The 25349-nt window shown below is 38.4% G+C and overlaps 1 protein-coding gene across 1 annotated transcript in view; it reads right to left on the bottom strand.

Moving 5' to 3' along the window:
- Hat1 (histone acetyltransferase 1) overlaps window positions 1–25349 on the bottom strand; it is a 53840-nt gene that overhangs the window by 6238 nt on the left and 22253 nt on the right. Inside the window, exons 5-8 of the mRNA XM_008855260.2 lie at window positions 16218–16397; window positions 15828–15949; window positions 15223–15327; window positions 14800–14906 (exon numbers count right to left, since the gene is read on the bottom strand). Of these exons, the coding sequence (XP_008853482.1) occupies window positions 14800–14906; window positions 15223–15327; window positions 15828–15949; window positions 16218–16397 (514 nt within the window). The remainder of the gene's footprint in view (window positions 1–14799; window positions 14907–15222; window positions 15328–15827; window positions 15950–16217; window positions 16398–25349) is intronic.

The following is a 25349-nucleotide window of genomic DNA, read 5'->3' as shown; positions in this document are numbered from 1 at the left end:
GCCAAATAAAATGATATGTACTTTTACAAAGATGTTTACATTATTTATGAAATGAGAGCTACTCATTTCCAGTATCAACTTTTTGCCTACTGTGTTACTATATGCATCTTAGTTTAAAATGCAATTAAAGTAGCTGTGTAAATGAGATATTCAAGTTTAGATGAGCAATTCCAAATGCATGCACTTCTTGGTAACTAAGACTGTCAATTGTAACTTGGGGGTGCAGCATGATAGGTTCTCACCACATAAACCCCGACTGACCTGAAACTCACTATGTAGACCAGTTTGGCCTCAACTCACAGAGATCTGCCTGCCTCTGCCTCCTGAGTGCTGGGATTAAAGTCATGCACCACCATATCTGGCTAACTTTTAAAAGTTTAAAAAAATTATTGTTTGAGAATTTCATACATGCATATGTGTTTTGATCAAATCCACTCCTCACTCTCTCCTCTCCAATTCCTCCTATGTTTCCCAGTTGTAACTGTAATCTAATAGCTTTTATAGGTCTCTGTATTTCTTTCACTAATTCAAGAAAAATAAAAATTCCTTTATAAAAGCAAGCTTTTTTGGTTTGGAGAATACAGTAATGATACTGACTCTTCATTATGTCTGAATATCACAGATTTTTGTTTCTCTATAGTTAACTACATTATATTAAGTAGCAGACCAGGATAACATTGGAACACAATGGGTAGAAATAATATTGTTTCCATTTCCTAATGAGTTGAAAGGTTAAAAGAGTGTTTTAGGGTTGGAGAGAAGATCAGTGTTAACAAAGTGTGTACTGCTGCCGGGTGCAGTGGCATACACCTTTGGTCCCAGCACTATGGGAGGCAGAGGGAGGCAGATCTCTATGAGTTCAAGGCCAGCCTGGTCTACATAGTGAGATCCAGGTCAGCTGGAACTACAGGGAGACCCTGTCTCAAAAAGACAGAGACAGACAGACAGACAGACAGACAGACAGTGTGTACTGCTGTTCCAGAGGACCCAAGTTTAGTTCCCAGCACCTACATCAGGTAGCTCATAACTGCTGTAACTCCAGCTCCAAGAGATCTAACACCCTCTTCGGGTCTCTGTGAGCACTCACATTCATGTATACAGACACACATATTCATGAATAAAAATAGTAATAAATTGGGCTGTAGAGATTGCTTATCAGTTAAGAGTATTGGCTATTCTTACAGAGGACCCAGGTTCAGTTTCCAGCACTCACACGGTGGCTAACAACCATCTGTAACTCCAGTTCCAAGGAATCTGACACCCTCTTCTGACCTCTGTGGGCACTGCGTGCATGTGGTGCACTTACACACATGTAGGCACTCACACACAAAATAATTTTTAAGTAAAATATTAAAAAAAAAAGTCAAGCTAGAGAGATTGCTCAGTGAGTAAAGGCATTTGCTACACAAGCTTGGTAACCTCAGTTCAATTCCTTAAACTCATGTAAGGTGGATGGAAAGAACTAACTCCACAAAGTTATCCTCTAACCTGTACAAGTGTCCATACTACCCCCATATCAAAAGTTTAAACTAGTTCATAGATCATAAGACTTTCTGATTTCAACATTTACTTCAAAACTACAATAATCCAACAGGATGGCACTGATATAAGGACAGCTCAATGGAATTGAATTCAGCATTCGAAGGCTGCCAAGACAATATAAAAAAATTTTTTTCAACAAACGGGGGTTGGAAAATGGGAGCTCTACAAGCAAAAGAATAGAGCTGGAGTCTTCTTTCCTTACATAAAACACAAACCTAAACATGGAGGTAAAACTTAAAAACACTTAGAAGAGGGGGCTGGAGAGATAGCTCAGTGGTAAAGAGCACTGACTGCTCTTGCAGAGGACCCAGGTTCGATTCCCAGCACCCACATGGCAGCTATGAACCATCCTTAGCTCCAGTTCCAGGGGAATCCGATGCCCTTTTCTGGCATTGCACGACATGGGTGCACTCACATACATGCAGGCAATACACTCATACACATAAAAATATAAATTATATTAAAAAAAACACTTAGAAGAAAACAAGAGTAAACCCTCATGATTTATAGTTAGGCAATGATTTCTTTCTTTTTTGGGGGGGGGGTGTCTTTTTGAGACAGAGTCTCCCTGTAGCCTCGGGGCTAGTCTGGAGCTTGCTATGTAGGTAGACCAGGCTGGCCTTCAACTCACAGAGATCCATCTAGGCAATGATTTCTTAAATAATAACAAAAGCAAAGTGAAAAACAATAAGCTATGTTTTATCAGAATTTAGCACTTCTGTTTTCAAATAATACCAATAAGAAAATGAAGACAACTGACATAAATGATTTGCAAAACAAATGTGGAATAAAGTACTCGTGATCAGATCAGATTAAAAGCTTTCACTAATCATTAAAAAACAACCCCTCTACAAAAATGGGCACAGGAATGAAAGAGCATTTCTCAAGAAGATACACAAACAGACCAACAATAAGCACATGGAAAGATGACATCAGAGCCACAGGGAAATGCAAATCATGAGATACCACCTCATATCCACCAAGAAAGCTAGTACTAAAGAGACAACACCAACTCAGATAGTGTGCAGAAAGTGGAATCCTGATGCACTGATGGAAACATCTAATAGTGCAGCCATTTAGAAAACAGTCCAGTGGTTCCTCAGAAGGTTAAATATCATTATTAGTTTTGTTTTGTTTCACATTTTCTATCCTTAGAGATATGAAAACAGAAGTCCATAAAATAGTATGTCCATAACAGCATTATTCACGAGGGTCCCCAAAATGGAACAACCCAATGTGCACAAACTGATGAAAGAGTAAAATGTGATATAATCACCGGGTGTGGTGGCACAAGCCTTTAAATCCCAGTACCAGGAGGTAGAGGCAAGTGGATCTGAGATCAAGGTCAACCTGCTCTACATAACAAGTTCTAGATCGGCTGGGTCTATGGGGAGACCCTGTCTCAAAAAGAGGAAAAAAAGTGACATATCCACACAATGGTATATTATATGGTAATAAAAAGAAATAAAGGGGACTGGGGAGATAGCTCAGCAAGAGCACTGGTTGCTCTTACAGACGACCCAGGTTTGAGTCCCAGAACCCACATGATGGCTAACAACCATCTGTAACTCTAGTTCCAGGGGATCCGATGCCCTCTTCTGACCTCTGCAGGCATTGTACAACATGGGTGCACTTACATACATGCAGGCAATACACTCATACACATAAATAATATTTTTAAAAATAATAAAAAAATAAAGTACTGACAGACATACTATAAATACCATTAAAAATGGTGCTTTTTAAAACAAATGAGTGCATTATATGGTTTGTCAATAAGGCCTCTTTTAAAAGGTCTAAGATAGGGTTAATGAGATACATCCATTCATTCAATCCACTGACACATACCTTACTTGTATGTCTCTTTATTTGACTATGGCTTTAAAGCAATCCACCAGTGCATTAGTATGATATTAAGAATAAGGAAATCAGGGTATTCCATCCTTGGAGTCTCTCACTCTTGGTAGTTCTCCTATTTTTCCCTAATCTAGATTCCCTATGAGAGGGGAGGGGAGGGGAGGGGAGGGGAAAGAGCTGGGTGTGATGGTGCACTTTATTCGCAGCACTTAAGAGGCAGAGGCAGGCGGACTGCTGTGAATTTGAGACCAGCCTGGTCTATTTAGCAAGTTTCAGGTCAGCCAGGACTACAGCGAAACCCTGTCTCAATAAATAAAGAAATCAACAATAAAACAAAATAACTGAAATGCATTCATACAGAAAATTATGAAGTAAACATAATACTGAAATATAATTTGTCATATTATCCCATTCTCCAGTTTCCCTCTCTTGTGTTTTTGTTTTGGTTTTTTGAGACAGGATCTCCTTGTAGCCCAAACTGGCCTAGAATTTGCTATTTAGACCAGGCTGGCCTGGATCTCACAGAGATCCACCTGCCTCTGCGTCACCAAGTGCTGGGATTAAAGATATGGGCCACCATGCCCAGTTCAGTGTCTCCCATTTCAATTTAGTGTCTTTATTCTCAGTTATCAAGCCATTCAGAAATGTGTAGGATACTGATTTCCTTCTGTTTCCATGAGTATTGTTTTCAATTACTAGGATAACTTCCTGGCTAGTTCTCCTTACTTGTATTCCCTACCTTATAAAATAACAGTGGGCTCTGATCCTCCTTTAAATTAAAACTGCCCAAGCACATTAGCATTACCATAGTGGGAAACCCAGAAAGAAGCCATAGGAAAAGTACTTGAAGAAATATAAAAATTAAACATCCAGGAAGATCAACAAACTTTTAAACACATCGTAGTCAAAACTATCAAAATCCAGTAAGAAACAACAAAAATCTTTAAAACAGCAAGAGAAAACTAACTCATTAGAAACCAAGGAAGCCAGAGATCAGTGGGATGACATATTCCAAGTACTGACAGGGAAAACAAATAAACAAAGCCCCCATTATTATATCAAACAAGATTTCTGTATCCAGCAGAACTATCCTTCAAAATAACAAAAATAAAAGATCAAGGAAATCTGCTGTGCTGCTAGCGGACCTACTTTATTAGAAATACTACGGGAATTCTTTAGACTAACAGAACATGGTACAAATCCACATGAAATTACTTGCTGCCTACAGAAACCAGAAGAGGGTGTTTGATCCTCTGGATTATCTGTAAGATCAGCCAGTGCTCTTAACTGCTGAGCTCTCTCTCTAGCCCCTAAAATAACTAAAAAAAACAGGGCTGAGTTGATGGCTCATTGTTAAAATATTTGCTGTGCAATCATGAAGGCCAGAGTTTGGATCTCTAAGACCCATGTAAATGCTAGGTCATATGGAAGCCTTCCTGTAATTCTGGCCTCAAAAAGCAGTGCAAGGTAGCTAACAAGACTAGCCTGTGAGGTCTGAATTTAAAAGACTTGCCTCAATGAATAATGTAGAAGAGCAATTAAGGATGAGTCCTGCAACCTCTTGCCTCCACATACCCATTCATTCCCAGATGTGTACCCACACATTCAAGGACACATGCATACCATGCACACACACAAATGGAAAAAAATGGGGGCCAATGAGATGGCTCACGGCAGACAGGCAGGCACTCACCATGCAAGCCTGACAACTTCAGTTCAATTCCAGGAATTCACAGTGGAAGAAGGAAAGAACCAACTCTTCAAAGTTTCCTCTGACCACCACACATGACTCCCCCCAAACCACACAGGAAAAAAAAAAATTAATGGGAGCCAAGTATGGTGATGCACACCTAGAATCTCAGCATTCAGGAAGCTGAGGCAGGAGGAAAGTTATGAATTTGAGGCCAGCCTGGGTTTCATAGTGAATACTAGGCTACATGGCAAGACCCCACCTAAAACAAACAACTCACAAGGGGCTAGAGAGAGTTCAGCAGTTAAAAGCACTTGCTGCTTTTACAGAGGACTGGAGTTTAGTTCCCTAAACCCACACCAGGTAGCTTACAACTGCCTCTAACTCCAGCTCCAGGTGATGTGATGCCCTCTTCTGGCTTCCATGGGTACCTGCAGGATACCCATGCATACATGCAGACACACACACATAAATAAAAATAAAGTAAATCTAAAAAATGGCCAAAGTCTTTTTAAAAGAAAATTTTTTTTTTTAAAAATTGGGGGAGGAATGCTGGGGGTCCAGAATTGGGAGAGCACTTGCCTAATATTTACAAGACCTTGGGTTTGATAAACTCAAAGTTGGTTCTTGGACAATATCAACAAAATGTCAATCTTTTAAGCTAGAGTGACTATGGAACAACAACTTAGAAAAATCAGAATGTCATTTCAAACTAAAAATTAGAAAAATGAGACTACGCCAAGAATTTTATGCAAATAAATTAGAGGCAAACAGAGTTCTGTGAGATGGAGGCCAGCCTGATCATAGCAAGTTCTAGGCCAGCAGGGGCTACAGGGAGACCCTGTCTCAAAAAATTAAATAAATAAATAAAATAAACAAACTAAGTGTGAAACTGGAGTTACAGACAGTTGTTAGTTGGCACGTGGGTTCTGGGAATCAAACCTGGGTTCCAGTAGCCAGCACTCTTAACTCCTGAACTATGTCTCTAGCCCCCAATGTACAATCTTGTACTGCTTTTTGTTAAATATATTTGTAAACAGTCCAGTGTATTCCTTTTTGATGCCGCTGTAAATAATTCTTTGTTGATTGGTTCAGTGTATTGTATTAGTTACTTTTCTGTTGCTGTGATAAAAACAATGACCAAAAAAACTTATAGAAGAGTTTATTTGAGCTTACGGTTCCAGGGAATTACAGTCCGTCATGGTGGGGAGGCCTGGTGGCAGGAGGTGGCTGGAACAGGAGGAGAAGGCAGAGAGCTCACATCTTAAAGTGGGCATAGGAAGCAAGAGAGTGACTTGAGATCTGGCAAGGCTTAAGAACTCTCTAAGCCCACCCCCAGTGATGTGCTTCCTCCAGCATAGCCACACCTTCTAATCCTCCCAAAACAGCGCCACTTAACTGGGGACAAAATGTCCAACTACTTGGAGCCTATGGGGAACATTCTCATTGAAACCACCACATTCCACTCCCTGGTCCCCAAAGGCTCATGACCATATAAGATGAAAAATGCATTTAGTCTATCCTTAAAAGCCCCCATAGTCTTTACCAGTCTCAAAACTATTTTAAAAAGTCCACAGTCTAAAGTCTCTTCTGAGACGCAGGGCACTCTCGTAACTGTAAGTCCCTGTAAAATCAAAAGACAAATTACATACTCCCAATATACTGTGGAACTGAATACACATTACCATTCCAAAAGGGAGGAACAGAGGCACAGTGAGGAAATACCAAACCAAAACAAGACAGAAAACCAGCATGGCAAACACCAACTCCAGCAGATCCATGTTCAATTTCTGAGTCTTTACTTCCAACCGGTTTAGATGGCTCAGCCTCTCCAGCTTTGCTGCATGCAACATATATCTCTCTCTTAGGCTGGTACCACTCCCTATTTTATGCAGGTCTTCTTGGCAGATGCCTCACAGCTCTGGCATCAGGAACGTCTTCTTGGGGTCTCCACTGCCAACCAGGCTTCATCTTCACAGCTTCACGCAATGGCCTATCAGGGCCTTATTTATGCAAGGGCACAAAGCCCTAGGTTCAATCCCCAGTACTGCCACACAAAATATTTCTCAGCAGTGTTAGTCTTTAGTGTACCGTCTTTTAAAAAATTTTTTTAAATTTATTTTTATGTCTGATGTTTTGCCTGGACATATGTAAGTACACCCCTGTCTAAGCCCACAGAGGCTAGAAGACAGGGGGCACTGCAACACTGCTGGGAAATATTTTGTGTGGCAGTACTGGGGATCGAACCTAGGGCTTTGTGCACATTGCATGCTCTATTACTGCATGACACCCTAATCTGTCTGAGAGAAATGTTACAAACTCTAAAACAGTGATGCTTGTTAACATTGGAGGACTCCAAATTGTTAGGTATCATTCTCAAATTGACTATTGATTCAATTCAATCCTTAATAAAACTTTACATAAATAAGCCTTTACTTATGTTTTGCAGAATTTGATCAATTTGATTCTATAACTTTTATAGAACTATAAAAAGACCAAAATGATTTTGAAAGAGAAAAAAGTTGGAGGGCTTTTATTTCTTAATTCTATATGTAATACAAAGATCAAAGTGCTTCTGCCACCAGGGCCTCTTTACCTACAGGAAAGAAAAGCCAGAGGCCGGGCAGTACCCAACTCCCAAGAAGACCAATGCACAGTTTCAAGTCAATAAGCAGGCCACAAAAGAAAAATGAACACAGCACAGTTGGGGTTGTAGAACCCCTTCCCCCAACCTCAAGAAGAAATCTCTAGCTTTGGACAAGACTAAGTATATGGGCAACTGCCAGCAAAAACACAAAGTTGTTTGTGGAAAGGATTCATTAACACCAGCAAGCCCTTACACTACATGGCACAACCAGGAAAGTCACTCAAATGGATCTGGACAGGACAAAGGAACTTTTACATGTTTCCTGGGCCCTGGGACCACTGAAGCAATCCTTCATGTTAGCAAAGAAATCATTTACAGGAAAAGAGGAGAGGTTGGTGTGTCAGCTGCTATGAGTTTGTACCAGCCCATTCACACTGACACACTGACCAATACTGAGAGGGGCTATATGGCCTGCACCTGTGTCCTGAACAGTTGCGGCTCATCTCTAGGTCCTGTACTCTGACTCAGTCTCCTGTCTCTGCCCTTCCCAGTTAATGTCAATGAATTTTACAGAAATTATACAAGTTAGTTATCTTAATTAAAAACTCTAAATGGCAAACACTTTGATGTGTGTGTGTGCTGGAGATCAAAGCTCTCATGTGTCCTAGGTAAGTGATCTACCACTAAGCTACACCCTGGGCTCCAAAATGTTTTTTAATAAACTAGGTGTGGTAGTAAAAGCCTATAATCTCAGCATAGGAGGCAGAGGTTTTTATTTATTTTTATTTTATGTGTATAAGTGTTTTGCCTGCATGCATGTAAGTGTACCCATGTCATGCAATGCCAGGGGAGGCCAGAAGAGGGTGTCAGATCTCCTGGAACTGGAGTTACATATGGTTGTTAGCCACGATGTAGGTGCTAGGAGCCAAACCCAGGTTCTCCCCAAGAGCAGCCAGTGCTCATAACCACGGAGTCATCTCTCTAGCCCTGGAAGATCATAAGTTTGAAACCAGCTTGGGCTATATATATATACTAAGTTCCAGACCAGCTGAGACAGAGGTAAACCCTGATTTCAAAAACCAAAACAAACATTTTTTTTCCCCACAAAATAAACACAAACTTATCCAATGTCAGTTTTCCCAAGTCTGTCTAAACGAATTTTTAAAAACCTGCATTCTTAATATTAGTTTGAAACAAAACAGTATGAGAAAAAAATTAAGGAACTTACATACCTTCAGGAAAGTTTAGGGGAAAAAATATGTGAAAGCAAAATGAATTAGTTGAGGAAAAATCTAAAAACTCGTCTTACATTTTACCTAAAAATTTCACACAAATAACATTTCCAATTAATTTTAAATAAGCCCCATGTGATGGTTTAAATTAAAATGTTCCCATAGGCTCCAAGTATTTGGGCATTTTGTCCCCAGTTAATGGTGGTGTTTTGGGAGGTCTGAGAAGGTGTGGCCATGTTGGAGGAAGTGCGTCGCTGGGAGCAAGTGTACAGAATTCTTAAGTCTTGCCAGCTTGCCAGATCTCCAGTGGCGCTCTGCTTCTTGTGCCTCCTTGAAGATGTGAGAGCTTAGCTTCTGCTCCTGCTCCAGCCACCTCTGCTACCATGATGGACTCTTGCCCCTTGGAACCATAAGCTAAATAAACTCTTCGTTTTGTAAGTTCCCTTGGTCTTGGTGTTCCTATCACAGCAACAGAAAAGTAACTAATATACCCCTATAAACTGGTAAAATTTTGTTTGTAGTTTAATATAAGCATCCATAACACCATTCAACCTTTTTGTTTTTGAGACAGGGTCTTCCTATAGCCCCAGCTGGCCTGGAACTGTCTATGTAGAGCAGGCTAGTAGCCTCAATCTCAGAGATCAGCCTACCTCTGTTTTCTGAGTGCTGGAATTAAAGGTGTCAACACACCTGGCACTACTCAACCTTTTTATTTGTATTTAATTAGTGTCAGAGCCGCTGGATCTGGAACTGTTACCCACTGTGTTGATGCTCAGAACTGAACCTGGGTCCTCGTGCAAGAGCAGTGATTTTAACTGCTGAACCATTTCTCCAGCCCTACCCAACCTTTAAAAAATATATTCATAGATTTATTTTTAAAAATATTTTGTTATTTTTATATGTACAAGTGTATTGCCTGCATGTATGTGAATGAACCCATGTCATGCAATGCCAAGGAGGTCAGAAGAGGGCTTCGGATTCCCCTGGAACTGGAGTTAAGGACAGTTCGTAGCCGCCATGTGGGTGCTGGGAATGGAACCCAGGTCCTCTGCAAGAGCAGTCAGTGCTCTTAACTGCTGAACCATCTCTCCAGCCCCCATATAATTATTTTTAAAATTATGTGTATGTGTGTGTCTGTGTGGGGGTATGTTCAGTGCAGGTGCCTGCAGAGAGGCCAAAGGAGGTCAGATCTCCCTGGAACTGGAGTTATAGGCTTTTGTGAGTTACCCAACATGCTGGGAAATGAATTCAGATCCTCTGCAAGAGCAGCATGTGCTCTTAGCAGCTTGAGCCATCTCTCCAGCCCCCAATCAACCTTTAAGCTTGTCAGTTAACTCTAAGTATCAGCCTGAAAATGTTCTTAAGATGATGATACCCAATAATTTATGATGTCCTTCAATCCTTCTGTTTTTAATTATACATAGAAACAATATATAGGGTTGGAGATGTAGCTCTATTGGTAAAGTGCTTACTTACCATAGACTAAGCCCTGCATTCAATCCCCAGAACTGCATAAAATCTCAGCATGGTAGTACATACTTTTAATCCCACCATTGAGGAGTTGGAGGCAGGCGTATCAGGAATTTAAGGTTATCTTGGGCTACAAAACAAGTTCAGGGTCACCCTGAGACTCTGACTCAATGGGAAAGAACTTGCTTCACAAGCCTGAGAACCAGAGTTCAGAACACACATCCACGTAAAATGCCAGGTGTTGGCCACGTGTACCTGTAATTCCAGTGCTGTAGGAGGCAGAGACAGCATGATAGCTGGGGCTTGCTGACTGCCAGCCTAGCTTCAGTTTCAGTAGGTGACCCTGTCTCAAGGGAATATGGCAGGAAAGGGTAGAGTAGGACACCTGATATTTTCTTCTGGTCTCTGAACTGAATGAGTATGCAAAGGTGCATGTACCCAGCACGCATGTGCCACACTCACACAAAGACACAAAAGATAAGCAATATATTTGAAGATGAAATTTGCTTGAATATAAATCTATAGTAATAGATACATCCTCTAATGACATTAGGTGTTCTATCGTTTTAAAAAATTTTTATTTTTATTTTTTTTATTTTATGTGTATGAGTAAGTGCACCCATGTTGTGTGATGCCTTTGGAGGTCAGAAGAGGGCATCAGATCCCCTGGAACTAGAGTTATGGATGGTTTAGCTGTCATGTGGGTGCTAGGAACCAAACCCAGGTCCTCTGTAAGAGCAGCCAGTGCTCTTAACCACTGAGCCATCTCTCCAGCCCCTTGTTCTATTATCTTTAAAAGCCACCCTGTATTAATGAACTACATTTAAAAAAATAAAAAAAAAGGATCCTTTAAAGGAAAATGAGACAACACAAATCATCTAAGTATAAAAAAAATTCACATAAAATACTCTACAATCTATATAAGGGACAAAACAATAAGGGACATTTAAAGGACAAATATAATTAGCGATTAACATACTTACTATTTAATTAATACTGATATATATTCTAGCCAGCACCAATTTCTACAGCCCAAAGAAACAAACTATTGACTCTATCTATATGATCATATACTGAGAAGTATTCAAATGTTACACATCCAGAGGCTGACATCCTCAAATCCACTATACGTAATAAGGAAGTGTTTGCCCATTTCACCCTAAAATTGAGTTAAAAAAGAAAATGGATGGCAATTACATCTGAAATACATATCCAATGGAAGACAGAACCTAAGCTAACTACCAATGTTTAAATTATTACTAAGACTACCTATATGTTAAGGAAGCAAAAGTCTAACTCAATGCCAACAGCCTGAATTTCAAAGGGAAACCAGAACCTGCCCAAGAGCCATAAACTCAAAAACATACAAAATAATGGAGAAAGAGACAACTAAAATGACAAGAGTTCAAAATTCACTATGGTTTTATTTGGGTTTTTTAGGATGGGGTACGGAAATCTACAAGAAATATATTGAGAACAGCTAAGGAAGCATTTTTAGTATTTTGTAATGCTAAGAAATGTTAATGCTAAAAATAAAGGTTGATGGTTGTTAAATTCAGACACCTTTTAGTGTGTTTAGCTTTTCTGAGACTTCAGTTTCTAATGAATAATAGCAATGAATAAAGGCTACCATTATTAATGACTCTTCACTGAGATTTAAGAAATAAAATTCTTTATCTGCTAATTGGTGCTAAGTATCAAGGACTTCATTGGCTGGAGTAGACAGGAAAAAGTGGTTAAGAGGCTTCAGAGAAACAACCCCTGCTGGCACATTACCCACTAGAGTAGACAAAGACTATTTATGTGAACTCCAGATTAAATTCACCAAAAATGTCCCTTCATGAAACACTAAGTCCAAGCTCCACAACTGAATAGAAGCTCAACAGTCTTAGCTCAGCTAAAAGAAGTGATGTGGTTTGTACTGCTTCAATTTACAAGTGACTAAAGTAGTGAAGATGTCCATTTAGAACTTCTCACAAAAACTAAGTTTAGGAATTTCTTTCTTCTGTAACTGTTTCAACCCCATATAACAGGAGTAGGACAGAAAAGATAATTCAACTCTATAAACATGGAACTCCCTTTAAAAAACATGCTGGGCTGGAAGTATAGTTCAATGGTAGAATGCTTGTCTATCGTGCACAAGGCCCTGGATTTTATTTTTAGTACAGCAAAACCAAAAACGAGAACAACCCAACATGCCATCCCCCTCTAGTTTATTAGTCTATTTTACCAATTCACTGTTCCAGAAACTCTTTTTTTCTTGGATAAGCAAAACCAGTATCCTACATGAATAAGGAAGAAACTAATAATCTGCTGCCTATTTATTAAGCTTGCCAGCTCCATATTCAGTAATTTTTGTTTCTTTAAACAAACTGATTAAATTCTGGAAAAAAAAAACCATTTTCAAACAAGTCACCATTTTAGTGCACCTTCCTTATTAATTTTAGGAACAAATTTTTATTTAATATAGGTGTGATAGCACACCTCTAATCTCAGCACTGGAGAGGCTTAAGCAGGTAGTTCTTAAGTTCAAAGCTGGCTAGTCTCAGTTACATAGCAAAACATCTCAATAATCAAAAAAATGTATTCAAACTATTTATTTATTTTGAGGTGTTCAGGCTTGAAATTCCCAGGGCAAGAATTTTACTGGTGAGTTCTACTACATTTCCAGCCTTACATTCAAACTTTTATAAAACAGATTTTAATGTAAATATCTGGTACAGGGTAACCTTAGCTGAAATGGGTGGGACTAGAAATGCTGTGAATTTGTGGTGGTGGTATTGTTTTGTTTTGAAGTATTTTTTATACTTTTCCCAGCTTGGAATCCTTAATTTGAAAATCTGGGGCTAGAAAGATGGCTCAGTGGTTAAGAACATTGGCAGTTCTTACAGAGACTCAGGTTCAGGTCCCAGCACCCACACAGCTGCTAACAATTGTCTGTAACTCATTACAGGGGATGTGATGCCCTCTTCTGACCTTCACTGTCATTGCACACACATGGTGCACTTACATACATGTAGGCAAAATATCTATACACATAAAAACAAATAATTTTTTTTTTTGGTCTTTTTTGAGACACAGTCTCCCTGTAGCCCCAGCTGTCCTGGAACTTACCATGTAGATAGACCAGGCTGGCCTTGAACTCACAGAGATCCACCTGTCTCTGCCTCCCGAGTGCTGGGATTGCAGGCGTGTGCCACCACGCCCAGCACAAATAAATTTTTAAAAATCTAATACTCTAGAAATCTGAAACATTTTGAGTTTCATATTGGCATTCAAAAGTCTTCTTTTTTTTTTTAAAAAAAAAAGATAGGATCTCTAGGGGCTGGAGAGATGGCTCAGCAGTTAAGAGCACTGATTGCTCTTGCAGAGGACTCGGGTTCGATTCCCAGCACCCACATGGCAGCTATGAACCGTCCTTAACTCCAGTTCCAGGGGAATACGAAGTCCTCTTCTGACCTCCGAGGCATTGCACAACATGGGCGCACTCACATACATGCAGGCAATACACTTACACACATTAAAAAAAAAAAAAAAAGAGGATCTCACCATATAGCCTAGGCCTGCCTGGAACTCACAGCAATTCTCCTGTCTCAGCCATCCCAGTATAAGCCATCATACTGCACATACTCTTTTCTTTCCTCTCTACCAAGTATTCATTCCATGATACTATTTCATTACACTAGAAGATGTTTCCAAAGCACACACACTATATTTTACCTTATCTTCTATTGTTGGGATGGCATGCATTTTAGAAATATAAAACATATTTTAGAAAATGTGTCTTGGACTGGAGAGAGAGCTCAGCAGTTAAGAACACTTGCTGTCCTTCCAGAAGACCAGGGGTTCAATTCCCCGTACCCACATGGCAACTAACAACTGTCCTTAACTCCAGTTCCAGGGGATCCAACACCCTTTTCTGGCCTCCGCAGTCTTTGCATGACATGGATACACTTATATACATGCAGGCAATACATTCATACACATAAAATAAAAACAATAAATTAAAAAATATATATATATTAAAAAAAGTGTCTTCTACTAAGGAATTGTTACCACCCTCTAACACTATAGTGTAGAGAATTCTGCTTTTACATGAAAATTAATGCATAGGTATTCCCTAAATAATGTAAATATTTACCAAATAAACCAAACAAATAAGTTATAACATACTTACAATGCATTTATGCTTGACCAAGAATTTCTTAAATATATTTAGTCACTTTTAATTTGTTCACTTCAGTCAGAGATGCAGTTCAATTTCCATAAAGGTCTATGATCTAAAATGTAACAACTCAACCTTCAGTCAGTCTCCAAAAGACCCCCAGAAGAATGCTGATACTTAAAATAGGGTATTTCTGACAAAAATAAAATTATTAAAGACATTTTAGAAAGTTTCAGTACCATGAAATTTTACATACCTGTAATATCAAGAACTGAAGGAGATGCAATGTAGTACCTATGAACTGTTTCAAGAAGTTGAGCACCATGGCCTTGTCCTTGAAATGGAGTCAATATCAGCATCTGACTACATAAAGAATTTTAAAATTAAAACATCACTATATGTTTAAAAATTGCAAATTATTATAGTATTATGAACATTTGTTTTTTTTTAAAAAATCAAACTTCAAGAAATCCAAAACTTATCAATGTACTCAAAGCTGGTTTACTCTGCCACACAGTTTCAAGAGGAACAATAAATCAGTACATAACCAACAAATGGTGATTTAAAAAAAAAAAAAAAAAAAAAAAAACAAATCAACACTATTATAACAAGTATTGGAAACTTCAGCAGTTCCTTCTTTTGAAATAAAAGACAAGGCACGTGTTATACTGCCAATTACCTTACACGTGGCCGGGTTTTGTCTGGGTACACATAGTAATTATAGACTGTCATGTAGCCTACGGTCGCAAAGAGCGTAGCTCCATCCTTATTATACTTCTCAAATCTGCAGAGAAAACAGAAAGCCAAGCAGGTCAATTACAGTCGCGCTCCCATGCAGTGTCCATTTTCTTTTCCATTCTCTGACTGAAATTTTAGTGTCAGCAAGCTACTCTGTGAGGGCCCAATGGGTACACCTGCTATGTTCTGAATGTACAATTCACTTAATTGGTGTGCAGCAACTTGGATAAATCAGACCTCTTTACATCACTTCAGTGCACTTGCCTATTATAAAGATGAATAGGTGGCAAGTAAAAGAAAACACAGGCAAAGCTCATTTTACTGTTTAAGCCTACATTCAGGGCCCTAACGGACAACAGCATTTAATTCAGCTCTATTCTCAAGGTCTCCCAAAGCATAATGAAGGCAAACTCAAGCCCCATAAACAATAGTTTTTCTTTCCTGGGAAAAATATCATTATACTGTCCCAATAATTGGGCTGCCACAATTAAAATGCTGGCTTTGTGGAGGTAATAAGGTCTACTGTTGCTTTAGAACTGTACTTACACTAGAAAGTAGTGCCATCTTTCATCATCCATGTCAATAAAGCTAGCAGTTTCAATAAACCACATCAAAAAGGTCTGAAGCCTTTCATGATATTCTCGAAAGCCTCTACATGTCATGTCAGCCTAGGGAAAAAGCCATGAAGAGTCAGGTGAAACTCATCACAGAGGTAAGTGAAAGTCTGCAGAACACAAAACTATCCTGTGGGAAAAATGTTTAGAAGTCTCAGATTAAATATGTACACAAACATAAGAGTCAAAATAGATGTTTTTAGTACCAATAAAAAAATCTGTTTTCTGAAATGAGAATAAATTGCTGAAAATAATAAAACCACATGCAGGTTCTAGGCAAATGGAAAAACTTTACCCAAGAAATATTTAGATTTATCTTTACCTTGTATATCTGAAAAGTAAAGTTTTCTCCTCCTGTTGGACTGAGAACTGAGTATGTATGGAGTAAGGTCCCAAATGGCTTGAAATCAACCTCCTTTTCCAGCAAAGAAAGAAAATCATTTGTGTTTGTGCAAAACCCAGGTGGAATGATTTGTCTGATTTTTCCTTCCACATCATCTGCCTAAAAAATGGATAAAAAACACAAAAATTAATTAATTAATTTGATTTTTAGCTAAAAATGTTTCATTTCTTTAAAATGGACAAAACTGGTCCAGGAGTGATAGCACTTTAACCCTGGAACAGGGACACAGAGGCAGGCAGATCTCTTTGAGTTTAAGGTCAGACTGGACTACATATCAAATTATAGGTCATCCAGGGTTACATAGTGATGAGACCTTGTCTCAACAAACAAAAATAAAAAACATAAATTTTTTAATATGGACAAAACCAACAAGTATTGCAAAACTTGACAAATGCAGTAAAATGGAAAAAGGTGAGTTTCATGTATACAAAGTACTGTCATACAAATTTGAGATGAGCCTAACATAAAAATAAACGAAGAGGATGCAGGTAGCCTAGTATCAAGTACAAGAGTAATGGCAGTGTCACTGAGATTTTGAACATCATACAGAAAATGCTGACTACCTCCCTTTGTGACCAACTTGAATGAGCCACAACAAAAGGCCGCTTATTATTTTACATGTGTCAAAAGACTATATTACCCATGACATGAAAAGATCACCAGCAGTAGTGAAGTAAGGCAAGGCTAGACAGAGTCTGACTAAATGAATAGCAACCTCACAATGAACAAGTAGACAGATAACTCCCTCATATGCCAAAGTAAGATAATTTAAAAAATATCTCCACTTAGGAAATACACAAATTATATGAATGGTTATATTATCCACTCATCTCCACAATGTGACACAATTTTTATAGACCTGGATTTGTGATAGTATAAAGCAGAAAAGACTCAACAACAAAATTAAACTCAGAGATTAAAATTACCCCTGTTAAACAACCTCGATGAATGTTAAAACTATCAGCTGAGCGGACTTCATAATCCTTTTCAAAACCCAAAGACCACTTGATTGAATACATTTACTACTTCTCTTTAACCATGAATATTTGATGAAGTCTTACAATAAAGTATTACTGCTTCTCACCAGGCAATAAAACTTAATGAATTGGTCTCAACTTAACAAAACCTTATCCTTCAATACAGTCCCTAAAAGCCTGACATTACATTCAACAAAATGAACTTGCATTCTATTGAAACTTTTTCCTGAACAATGAGGCCAGGTTTTTACTTAATGGAGTTTGCCGTGAGTTCAGCTGTAATGTTTGTATTGTATCTATTTCCACAAGGACTGACACAAGAACACTTTGTGTTAACTTACTAAGCAGCTCTTTCATACCGTTTACATGCATGATGGGTATTAGTTCTAAACCAAGACCCTTGCTACTTAGTATTCAAAACAGGGAAATTAAGATGCTTAGGACAAAATACACTACAAAAGGCTAATACAACATGCTACTAATTCCTGTCCTTTCAACCATCTTTTAACTAAGTAGGAGCAATGCACCTGCAGATGAATAGCACTTTATTATCAGTTAGTTACATTTTAGGATAGAGATGCAAGGATGAAGCTTATCACAAGTTTTATTTTTAATGCTTTGTTTATAGTCATAAAAATACAAGCTACTATTTAAAATATGGCTCTTCAATATTCTGCCCAACAGTTATTTCTGATATGTACACCAGTACTTGCAATTAATTCACCCTCAAGATCAAATAAACAATATGATAAATCTACTTTGCTTATTTTAAAAATACATACTCCTTGATAAATATTTTTTCCTGAAACTGCCATCCAATGTGAAGAGACACCTTTACCATATTCTCAATAATTACCTAAGAAGTAGTTAGAAAGAGGGATCATTGCATCTTTGTTGTGTAGTAATTAAAATCAACATCAAAAGCCCCAGAGCAATGACAGGCAAAACAGTAATCTAATTGTAGTTCCAGTTTTTAAAACTTCAAGAAAAACTACGATTAAAAAAAAAAAAAAAAAAAAGCATCATGCCAGGCGTGGTGGCACACGCCTTTAGTCCCAGGCAGAGGCAGGCGGATCTCTGTGAGTTCAAGGCCAGCTTGGTCTACAGTGAGTTCTAGGAGAGCTGAAGCTACAGGGAGATCCTGTCTCAAAAAGACCGCCGCCCCCCCTAAAAAAAAATCATTACAGGGCATTCCTAACATTATAATTTAACTTTTAATAACTTTCTTTCTAGGACTGTAGAGATTGCTTAGTGGTTAAGAGCCCTGGCTGCTCCTGCAGAGAACCCAGATTCAGTTCCCAGCATCCATAGGTAGCTAACAACCATCCTCAACACCAGTTCCAGAGGATCCGACGCCCTCTTCTGGCTTCCAAAGGCATTGCATACATGTGGTACACTTAAATACATACTGGTAAAACACTCAAGACATATAAAATTAAAATAAATAAAGCCAGGTGTGGTGGCGCACGCCTGTAGTGGTGCACGCTTGTAGTCCCAGCACTTGGGAGGCAGAGGCAGGCGGATCTCTGTGAGTTCAAGGCCAGCTTGGGCTACAGGGAGACCCTGTCTCAAAAATAACAAGGAAAGATCTTATAGTAGGTGTAAAATGAGATTTTTTTTTTTCTTCTTTTTATCAGGCAGGGTCTCATACAGGCTAGGCTGGTCTCAAATTACTATGTAGCTGAGGATGACCTTGAACTCCTGATCCTCCTGCCTCCATCTTCTAAGTGCTGGGATTACAGGTGTGCAAATCCACAGCCAGCTTGAGATGTTTTTAACTGGCATTCTCTCTCACTGTGGCTAATTAAAGTTCCAATGTTCTGTGCTTTTCCTCATCAATGAATAAAGCAATGTGCCTGAGAAAAACTGGTTATCTGTTATATTTGCATTTGTTTTGAATTTATACACATTTGGAAGTACAATAACCATTCTGGTATCTTATCTTAAGCAGTACTATTTGTCTAAGTTTGTCCCTAGTGAGTTATTTTTGAGGTTGTAATTAAAGGAATGTTAAATAGGTGGGAACATGGTGTTCTTTGACTTATGTGGCACAAGATTTAACATTACCATAATTCTAAGAATACCTAAGATATGCTACAAAAAGTAAAAGAAGTTCCATATCTTCTTAATTTGCTTACTCACACATTTTGATAATACTTCAGTTTTGTAGAGAAATCTAAAATGTGAACTTTTTAATTAGTAGAAGGGTGAATTTGGAGAGATGGCTCACTGGCTGCTCTTACAGAGGATGCAGGTTAGGTTCCCAGCACCCACATGACAGCTAACAACTGTCCTTAAGTCCAGTGCTAGGGGATCTGACACCCTCTTTTGATCTCCATGGACAGTGCAGGACATGGTGTGCACACATACTTGCAGGCAATACACTCATACACATAAAATAAAAATAATAAGTAAAATTTTTTTAAAAAGGGTCCATTTATGTTTACTGACATTGCATTAGTGTTTTGCTACTTAAACTAAGCAAGATGAAGCTGTCAATAAACAATTTTAAAACTTTTAATGATATATATAAAGAGCCTTGATGTGCCAGTACATCTTTAGTCCCAGCACTTGGGAGGCAGAGACAGATCTCTCTGAGATTGAGTCCAGTCTGGTCTACATAATGAGTTCCAGGCCAGCTGGGGCTACAGGGAGACCCTGTCTCAAAAACAAAACAAAACAAAACAAATCAAAACAACAAAAAACGCACGAAGAATCTGGGTACAGACTAGGGAGATAGCTCAGCTGGCTAAGTGATTGTTTTGCAAGTACAAGGTACTGAGTTTGATACCCAGCACCCATGTAAAAAAGCCAGGCTTGGTGGAGGTATTAAGATCCTATCATTAAAAAAGAAAAAAAGAAAAAAACATAAGAGACAACCAAAAATAAACAAATCAATGTCTGAATAATCAAGTTTACTATATTTATAAAATTCAACATAATTACCTTTAAAGATAGTGGCTAAGTCAGGTGTGGTGGCACACGCCTTTAATCCCAGCACTCGGGAGGCAGAGGCAGGCGGATCTCTGTGAGTTCAAGGCCAGCCTGGTCTACATAGTAAGTTCCAGGTCAGCTGGGGCTATAGGGAGACCCTGTCTCAAACAAACAAACAAACAAACAAACAAACAGTGGCTAATAAGAATCTCAGGCATCTTATTGTGACTATAGAATTTTAGGTGCAACTGGAGAACTCAACTTAGAAAAAAGAATAGATAATGAAAGATTAATGTAATGGGGCTAGTGAGATGGCTCAGAGTACAACGGCAGCACCATCAAGCCTGACAATGTGAGTTTTTTCTCCAGGGCCCACATGGTAGGTATTTTTTCATATGTAACATGCTACATATTATAACATATATTTATATATACCCTCAATCTGATCACCAAATCCAGTATCTAACACTGCCATGTTCTGGTTTTCTGTCTCCCTTCTTTCACTCCTGCCCCCTACTGTGCTTTCTCTGCAAAGCACACAGCATACAGAATTTTTTTTCTTATTTTGGATACTGGGTCTTAAGTAACTCAGGCCGGCCTCAAACTTGCTAGGTGGTGTTAGAAATATTTTGCTGGGATGGTTAAAAAGAATGGCAAATGTAGACTGTATAGAGCCTTAGGATCTTCTGTGCCATGATAATTTATGAGAAATAAGAGTACTTGGTAGTCTTTATAGGTTTTAAGGTAGGTGGAGAGTTCTAAGATGGCATCAAGCACACAAGAAGTGTAGGGCATGGTGGCACATGCCTGTCCCAGCACTCAAGAGGCAGCAGCAGAGGCAGGTGGATCGAGGTCAGCCTGGGATGGTCTACATAGCCAGTTCCAGGTCAGCTGGGGCTACACGGTGAGACCCGATTTCAAAAAAGGAAAAAGAACACAGTAGGGGGAAATCTTTGCTTTAACACTGAATAAATGATTTTTTTTTTTTTAAACCATAAAGCAAATAAGTAACCCTACAAAAAAAATCTTACTAAATGGGTGTGGTGGTATATACCCTTAGTCCCAGCACTCAGGAGGCAGTCAGGTGGATCTCTGTGAGAGTGAGGCAATCCTGATCTACCTAGTGAGTTACAGGGCGACCCTGTCTCAAAAAATGAACAATAAACAAAAAACAAAAACATACAAGATTGAGTCCTTATACTTAACACAATACTTCTAAATGGAAAAACCTGGTTTTCAGGAATAGAACAATTAGAAGTCAGGGAAAATTTCACTGTACATAGTATTTGAAAGATTTAGCTATTGATGTAAAAACTAAGTCAATAATTCCTTTGGAAGAAATCAATTTAGCACTATTAGCTACAACATTAAAAAAAAGCCCACCTCAAATGATAGTGAATTTTGTTTAACACAAGAGGAAACATTACCTTCATTTTAAATGAAAATATCTAGCATGAAATACTTTAAACCCTGGAGAATTTAATCATCTAGTAAGAAAAATCTGGTTACTGAAACCTCCACTTCAATAAATCTGTTCAATGATGATTTATATGGATTTAGCTGCAAACACCCATTTACCACAACTACAGCATTAGTCATTGCCACTTTTAGATCAGAAAAAAAAATCTAAAACTCCTAAAAGATACAAACTACTAGACAGAACAAATGCAATTACTTATTTATCTATCAAGTTTAGTAATTTTAAATATGGCTGGGAAGTATAAGAAAATAAAGAAAAAGACCAAATACTATTCAAAATATTTCTAATACTGAACGATACCTAACCGAGCGTTAATGGCATGGCACATGAGAGAAAGAAGAAAATAACAGGAAAAGTCAGAAATTCAAGTAAGTTAAAGCCTTCAGAAAGTCGGTTTCACTATTATTAATACATTGTTTTTTGAGCCAGGTCTTACTATGTAGCCCTGGCTGGCCTGCATCCTGAGTGCTAGGATTAAAAGCATGTGCCACCACACCCAGCTATTTTAGAAACAACTACTTTTTCAGAAAAGTTATGCCATCTAGAATGTAGTGACATAAAAGCGCCATTGTTTTCTGTATTTTTAATCTTCTGCCTAGTTGCATGCAGCACAGTATTAACAATATAATAATTATGATGACTAAATTTGCTGGATTTGTGAGTGCAAAGAACAAGATATTTTACTGTAAGAATGTAACTTTCAGTTATAGGCAGTATTCTTGCAGTGTATGCAAAAAACAAACAAACAAAAAAAAACAAAACCCCAAACAAACCCTGTTTATGAAAAAAAAATGTAATTCTCAATTTTCTAAGTATGACCCAGTGACAAAATGGGATTAAAAAATGAAACAAAACAAAAATCTCTGTGAGGTAATTGTTGAAATTTCAATGCCTTTAAACAAGGAAGGTCGAAAAACAGAGTCTAAAATCATAATTTTCTTAAGGTCCTCAAAGATTCCTATTTCAAAAAGAACAACAATGAGCCGGGTGGTGGCGCACGCCTGTAGTCCCAGCACTTGGGAGGCAGAGGTAGGCAGATCTCTGTGAGTTCAAGGCCAGCCTGGTCTACACAGTGAGTTCCAGGACAGCTGGGGCTACAGAGAGACCCTGCTTCAAAAAGACAAAAAAAAACCAAACAAAAACCCACAATGATAAAACTAGAAAATAGGTTACTGTTTCTAAAATTCACTGGTGGGATAAGTATATTCAACAGTTAAATTTTCTCATTCTGAAAGAGAAGCAGCAGCAGAGTCACTGGTTCCAAGCAACCATGTAAAACCTAGCACAGGAAATTCTGTCAGATTTCAAGGCCTAGAAGCAATCATAGCTCCACTGCCATCCTTCCTTCTTTGTGAAAGGGACACTTTAATAGCCTGGTTCCTGATCATGGAATTTGGGGCCTTAGTCAACCTTTCTTCACTTTATTCTTCTAGTACAAGTTGAACTTTGCTGCTGAGAATCTTATAATCCTTATGGGTCACTTGTGTATGTCTCAAGGGTTCACATCATTTAAAAACTTCTACAATTCTTAGTTTTTTGCTAGTGATTGAAGACTCCAAGAGATTTACGACTAACCTCTTTAGAACAAAAGGTCATTCTGTCACACCATTAGCTTTCTCTCTAGAACCCTTTCCTAACAGTTAAGTCTCCTGATTTTAGTCTTTCATCTAGTAGACTTGAAAACTTCCCAAGTCAATTCCTGGACCCTTTTTGCTTAACACATCTTCCCTCAATTATCTTTGTTCTCATTTCACTGTGAGCACCCAGTAACCAGGTCATACCCTTTAATCTTCTCATCTAAATATCCAAATCCAGTTGCTTCTAAGTTCTTTCCATAACAACAGGACAAAATTCAGCCAGGCTTTCTGCCCCTTATTTAATGAGGATATCCTTTCCTCCTGTTTCTCATTTTCTTTGGGACCATCAACAGAAGAACCTTTCTGCCAAAATTATGTTTATAATGCATATATATTCTGTAAGATAATGTAGGCTTACTTTCCTATACTAACTTCATTGTGATTCCTAACCTTAATGTCCATATTTCTACCAACAGTGTACTCAAGGCAATCTGTTTTTAATATCATACACCACAAATTCTGTCCATCTCTATCATTCTCAAAGCTACTTCTAGACTTTAGTTATGGTACAGTAGTACCCCACTTTCTGGTATGAAAATGCCAATTAGTCCTGTGGTGCTCTAACAAACTACCAAGACCTCAGTAACTTACAACAGTTATTCTGTCAAGAGGGAAAGTCTAAAATCAGTATCATTAACTGTATTAGTCACTTTTCTGTTGCTGTGATAGAAACCCTGACCCAAGCAATTTATAGGAGAATTTATTTGCACTTATGATTCCAGGGGAATTATAGTCCGTCACGGCGGGGAGGCATAGTGGCTGGAGGTCGCTGGAGCAGGAGCAGCAGAAGCTAAGCTCTCACATCATCTCACAGGCACAGGAAGCAAGAGAACAACTACAGATCTGGCAAGGCTTAAGAACTCTACAAGCCCACCCTGAGTGACATGCTTCCTCCAGGATAGCCACACCTTCTAAAACCTCCCCAAACAGTGCCATCATCTGGGGACAAAATGTCCAAACACCTGGAGCCTATGAGAGCCTATAGGGGACATTTTCACTCAAACCACCACACTAACCTATAATCTTGGGGTTCTCCCCGTCCTGGATGAAGAGAATCTATTCTTTAGCACTTTTCAGTTTCTAATGGCTAAGCATTTTTTGGCTTGTGGACACATGTCATCATATCATCTGCCTCCCTCTCAGAAGGATACATATAGTTGCATTTAGGGGCCCTTCAAGATATTCCAGAATAGTCTCAAAATTCTTAATCATGTCTACAAAGTGTTTGATTGCAATATCAAGTAGCAGTAAAAGGTTCCAGAGATTAGGACATGGATATCTTTTAAAAGCTATTATTTAGCCTATCACAGATACATATACTTTTTTTTTCCCACGTGACAACCAGATATTCAGTTTATTGTAAGTTATGTTCTTTTGTTCTAAAATGCCATCTCTACAACAAAAGAATTCTGTGTTATGTTCCTTTGTGGGTGGCTAGGGTGGGATTGCACTATTAGGAAAAGGAAGAAAATGTTCAAATAAAATTTGCAGATGAAATTTCTAATATGTGGCAGAAGGAATTTGGCTTATAACCAAATAACTAATCCAGAAAGATAAAAGGGAACTAATTTAGCAACTGAGATACATATACTTTTTAATCCTGCTGGCTCTTGTATCTTTTGAAACTTGCTTCAAAATAGTTTAATACAATCACCTTAATTATCTACATTTATAAAAGCATATATTAGCAAAATTTTGAGATTAGAATTTCAGCAAGAGAATTTTAAATAAATTCTATAAGAAGTAAAAGTAGAAAACTTAAAAGTGGGTATGGTGGCTCACATCTATAAACACAGCACTTAGAAGGCAAAGGTAGGAGAATCAAGAATTCAAGGTCAACTTGGGCTATGGAGCAAGATCTTGTTTCAAAAAAAAAGAAAAAAGAATTTAGATACTGCCTTCGATTTTCTTTGCTTTCTAAGAATGAAGTTAGTATCTTGTATGTCTACAATTAAAACAAAAGTTGGAGCCGGGAGTGGTGGTGCATGCCTTTAATCCCAGCACTGGGGAAGCAGAAGCAGGT

Source organism: Nannospalax galili, unplaced genomic scaffold (genome assembly GCF_000622305.1).
Source record: "Nannospalax galili isolate Female #2095 unplaced genomic scaffold, S.galili_v1.0 scaffold346, whole genome shotgun sequence".
NCBI lineage: Eukaryota > Metazoa > Chordata > Mammalia > Rodentia > Spalacidae > Nannospalax > Nannospalax galili.
This window is presented reverse-complemented; position numbering and strand designations above follow the sequence as displayed.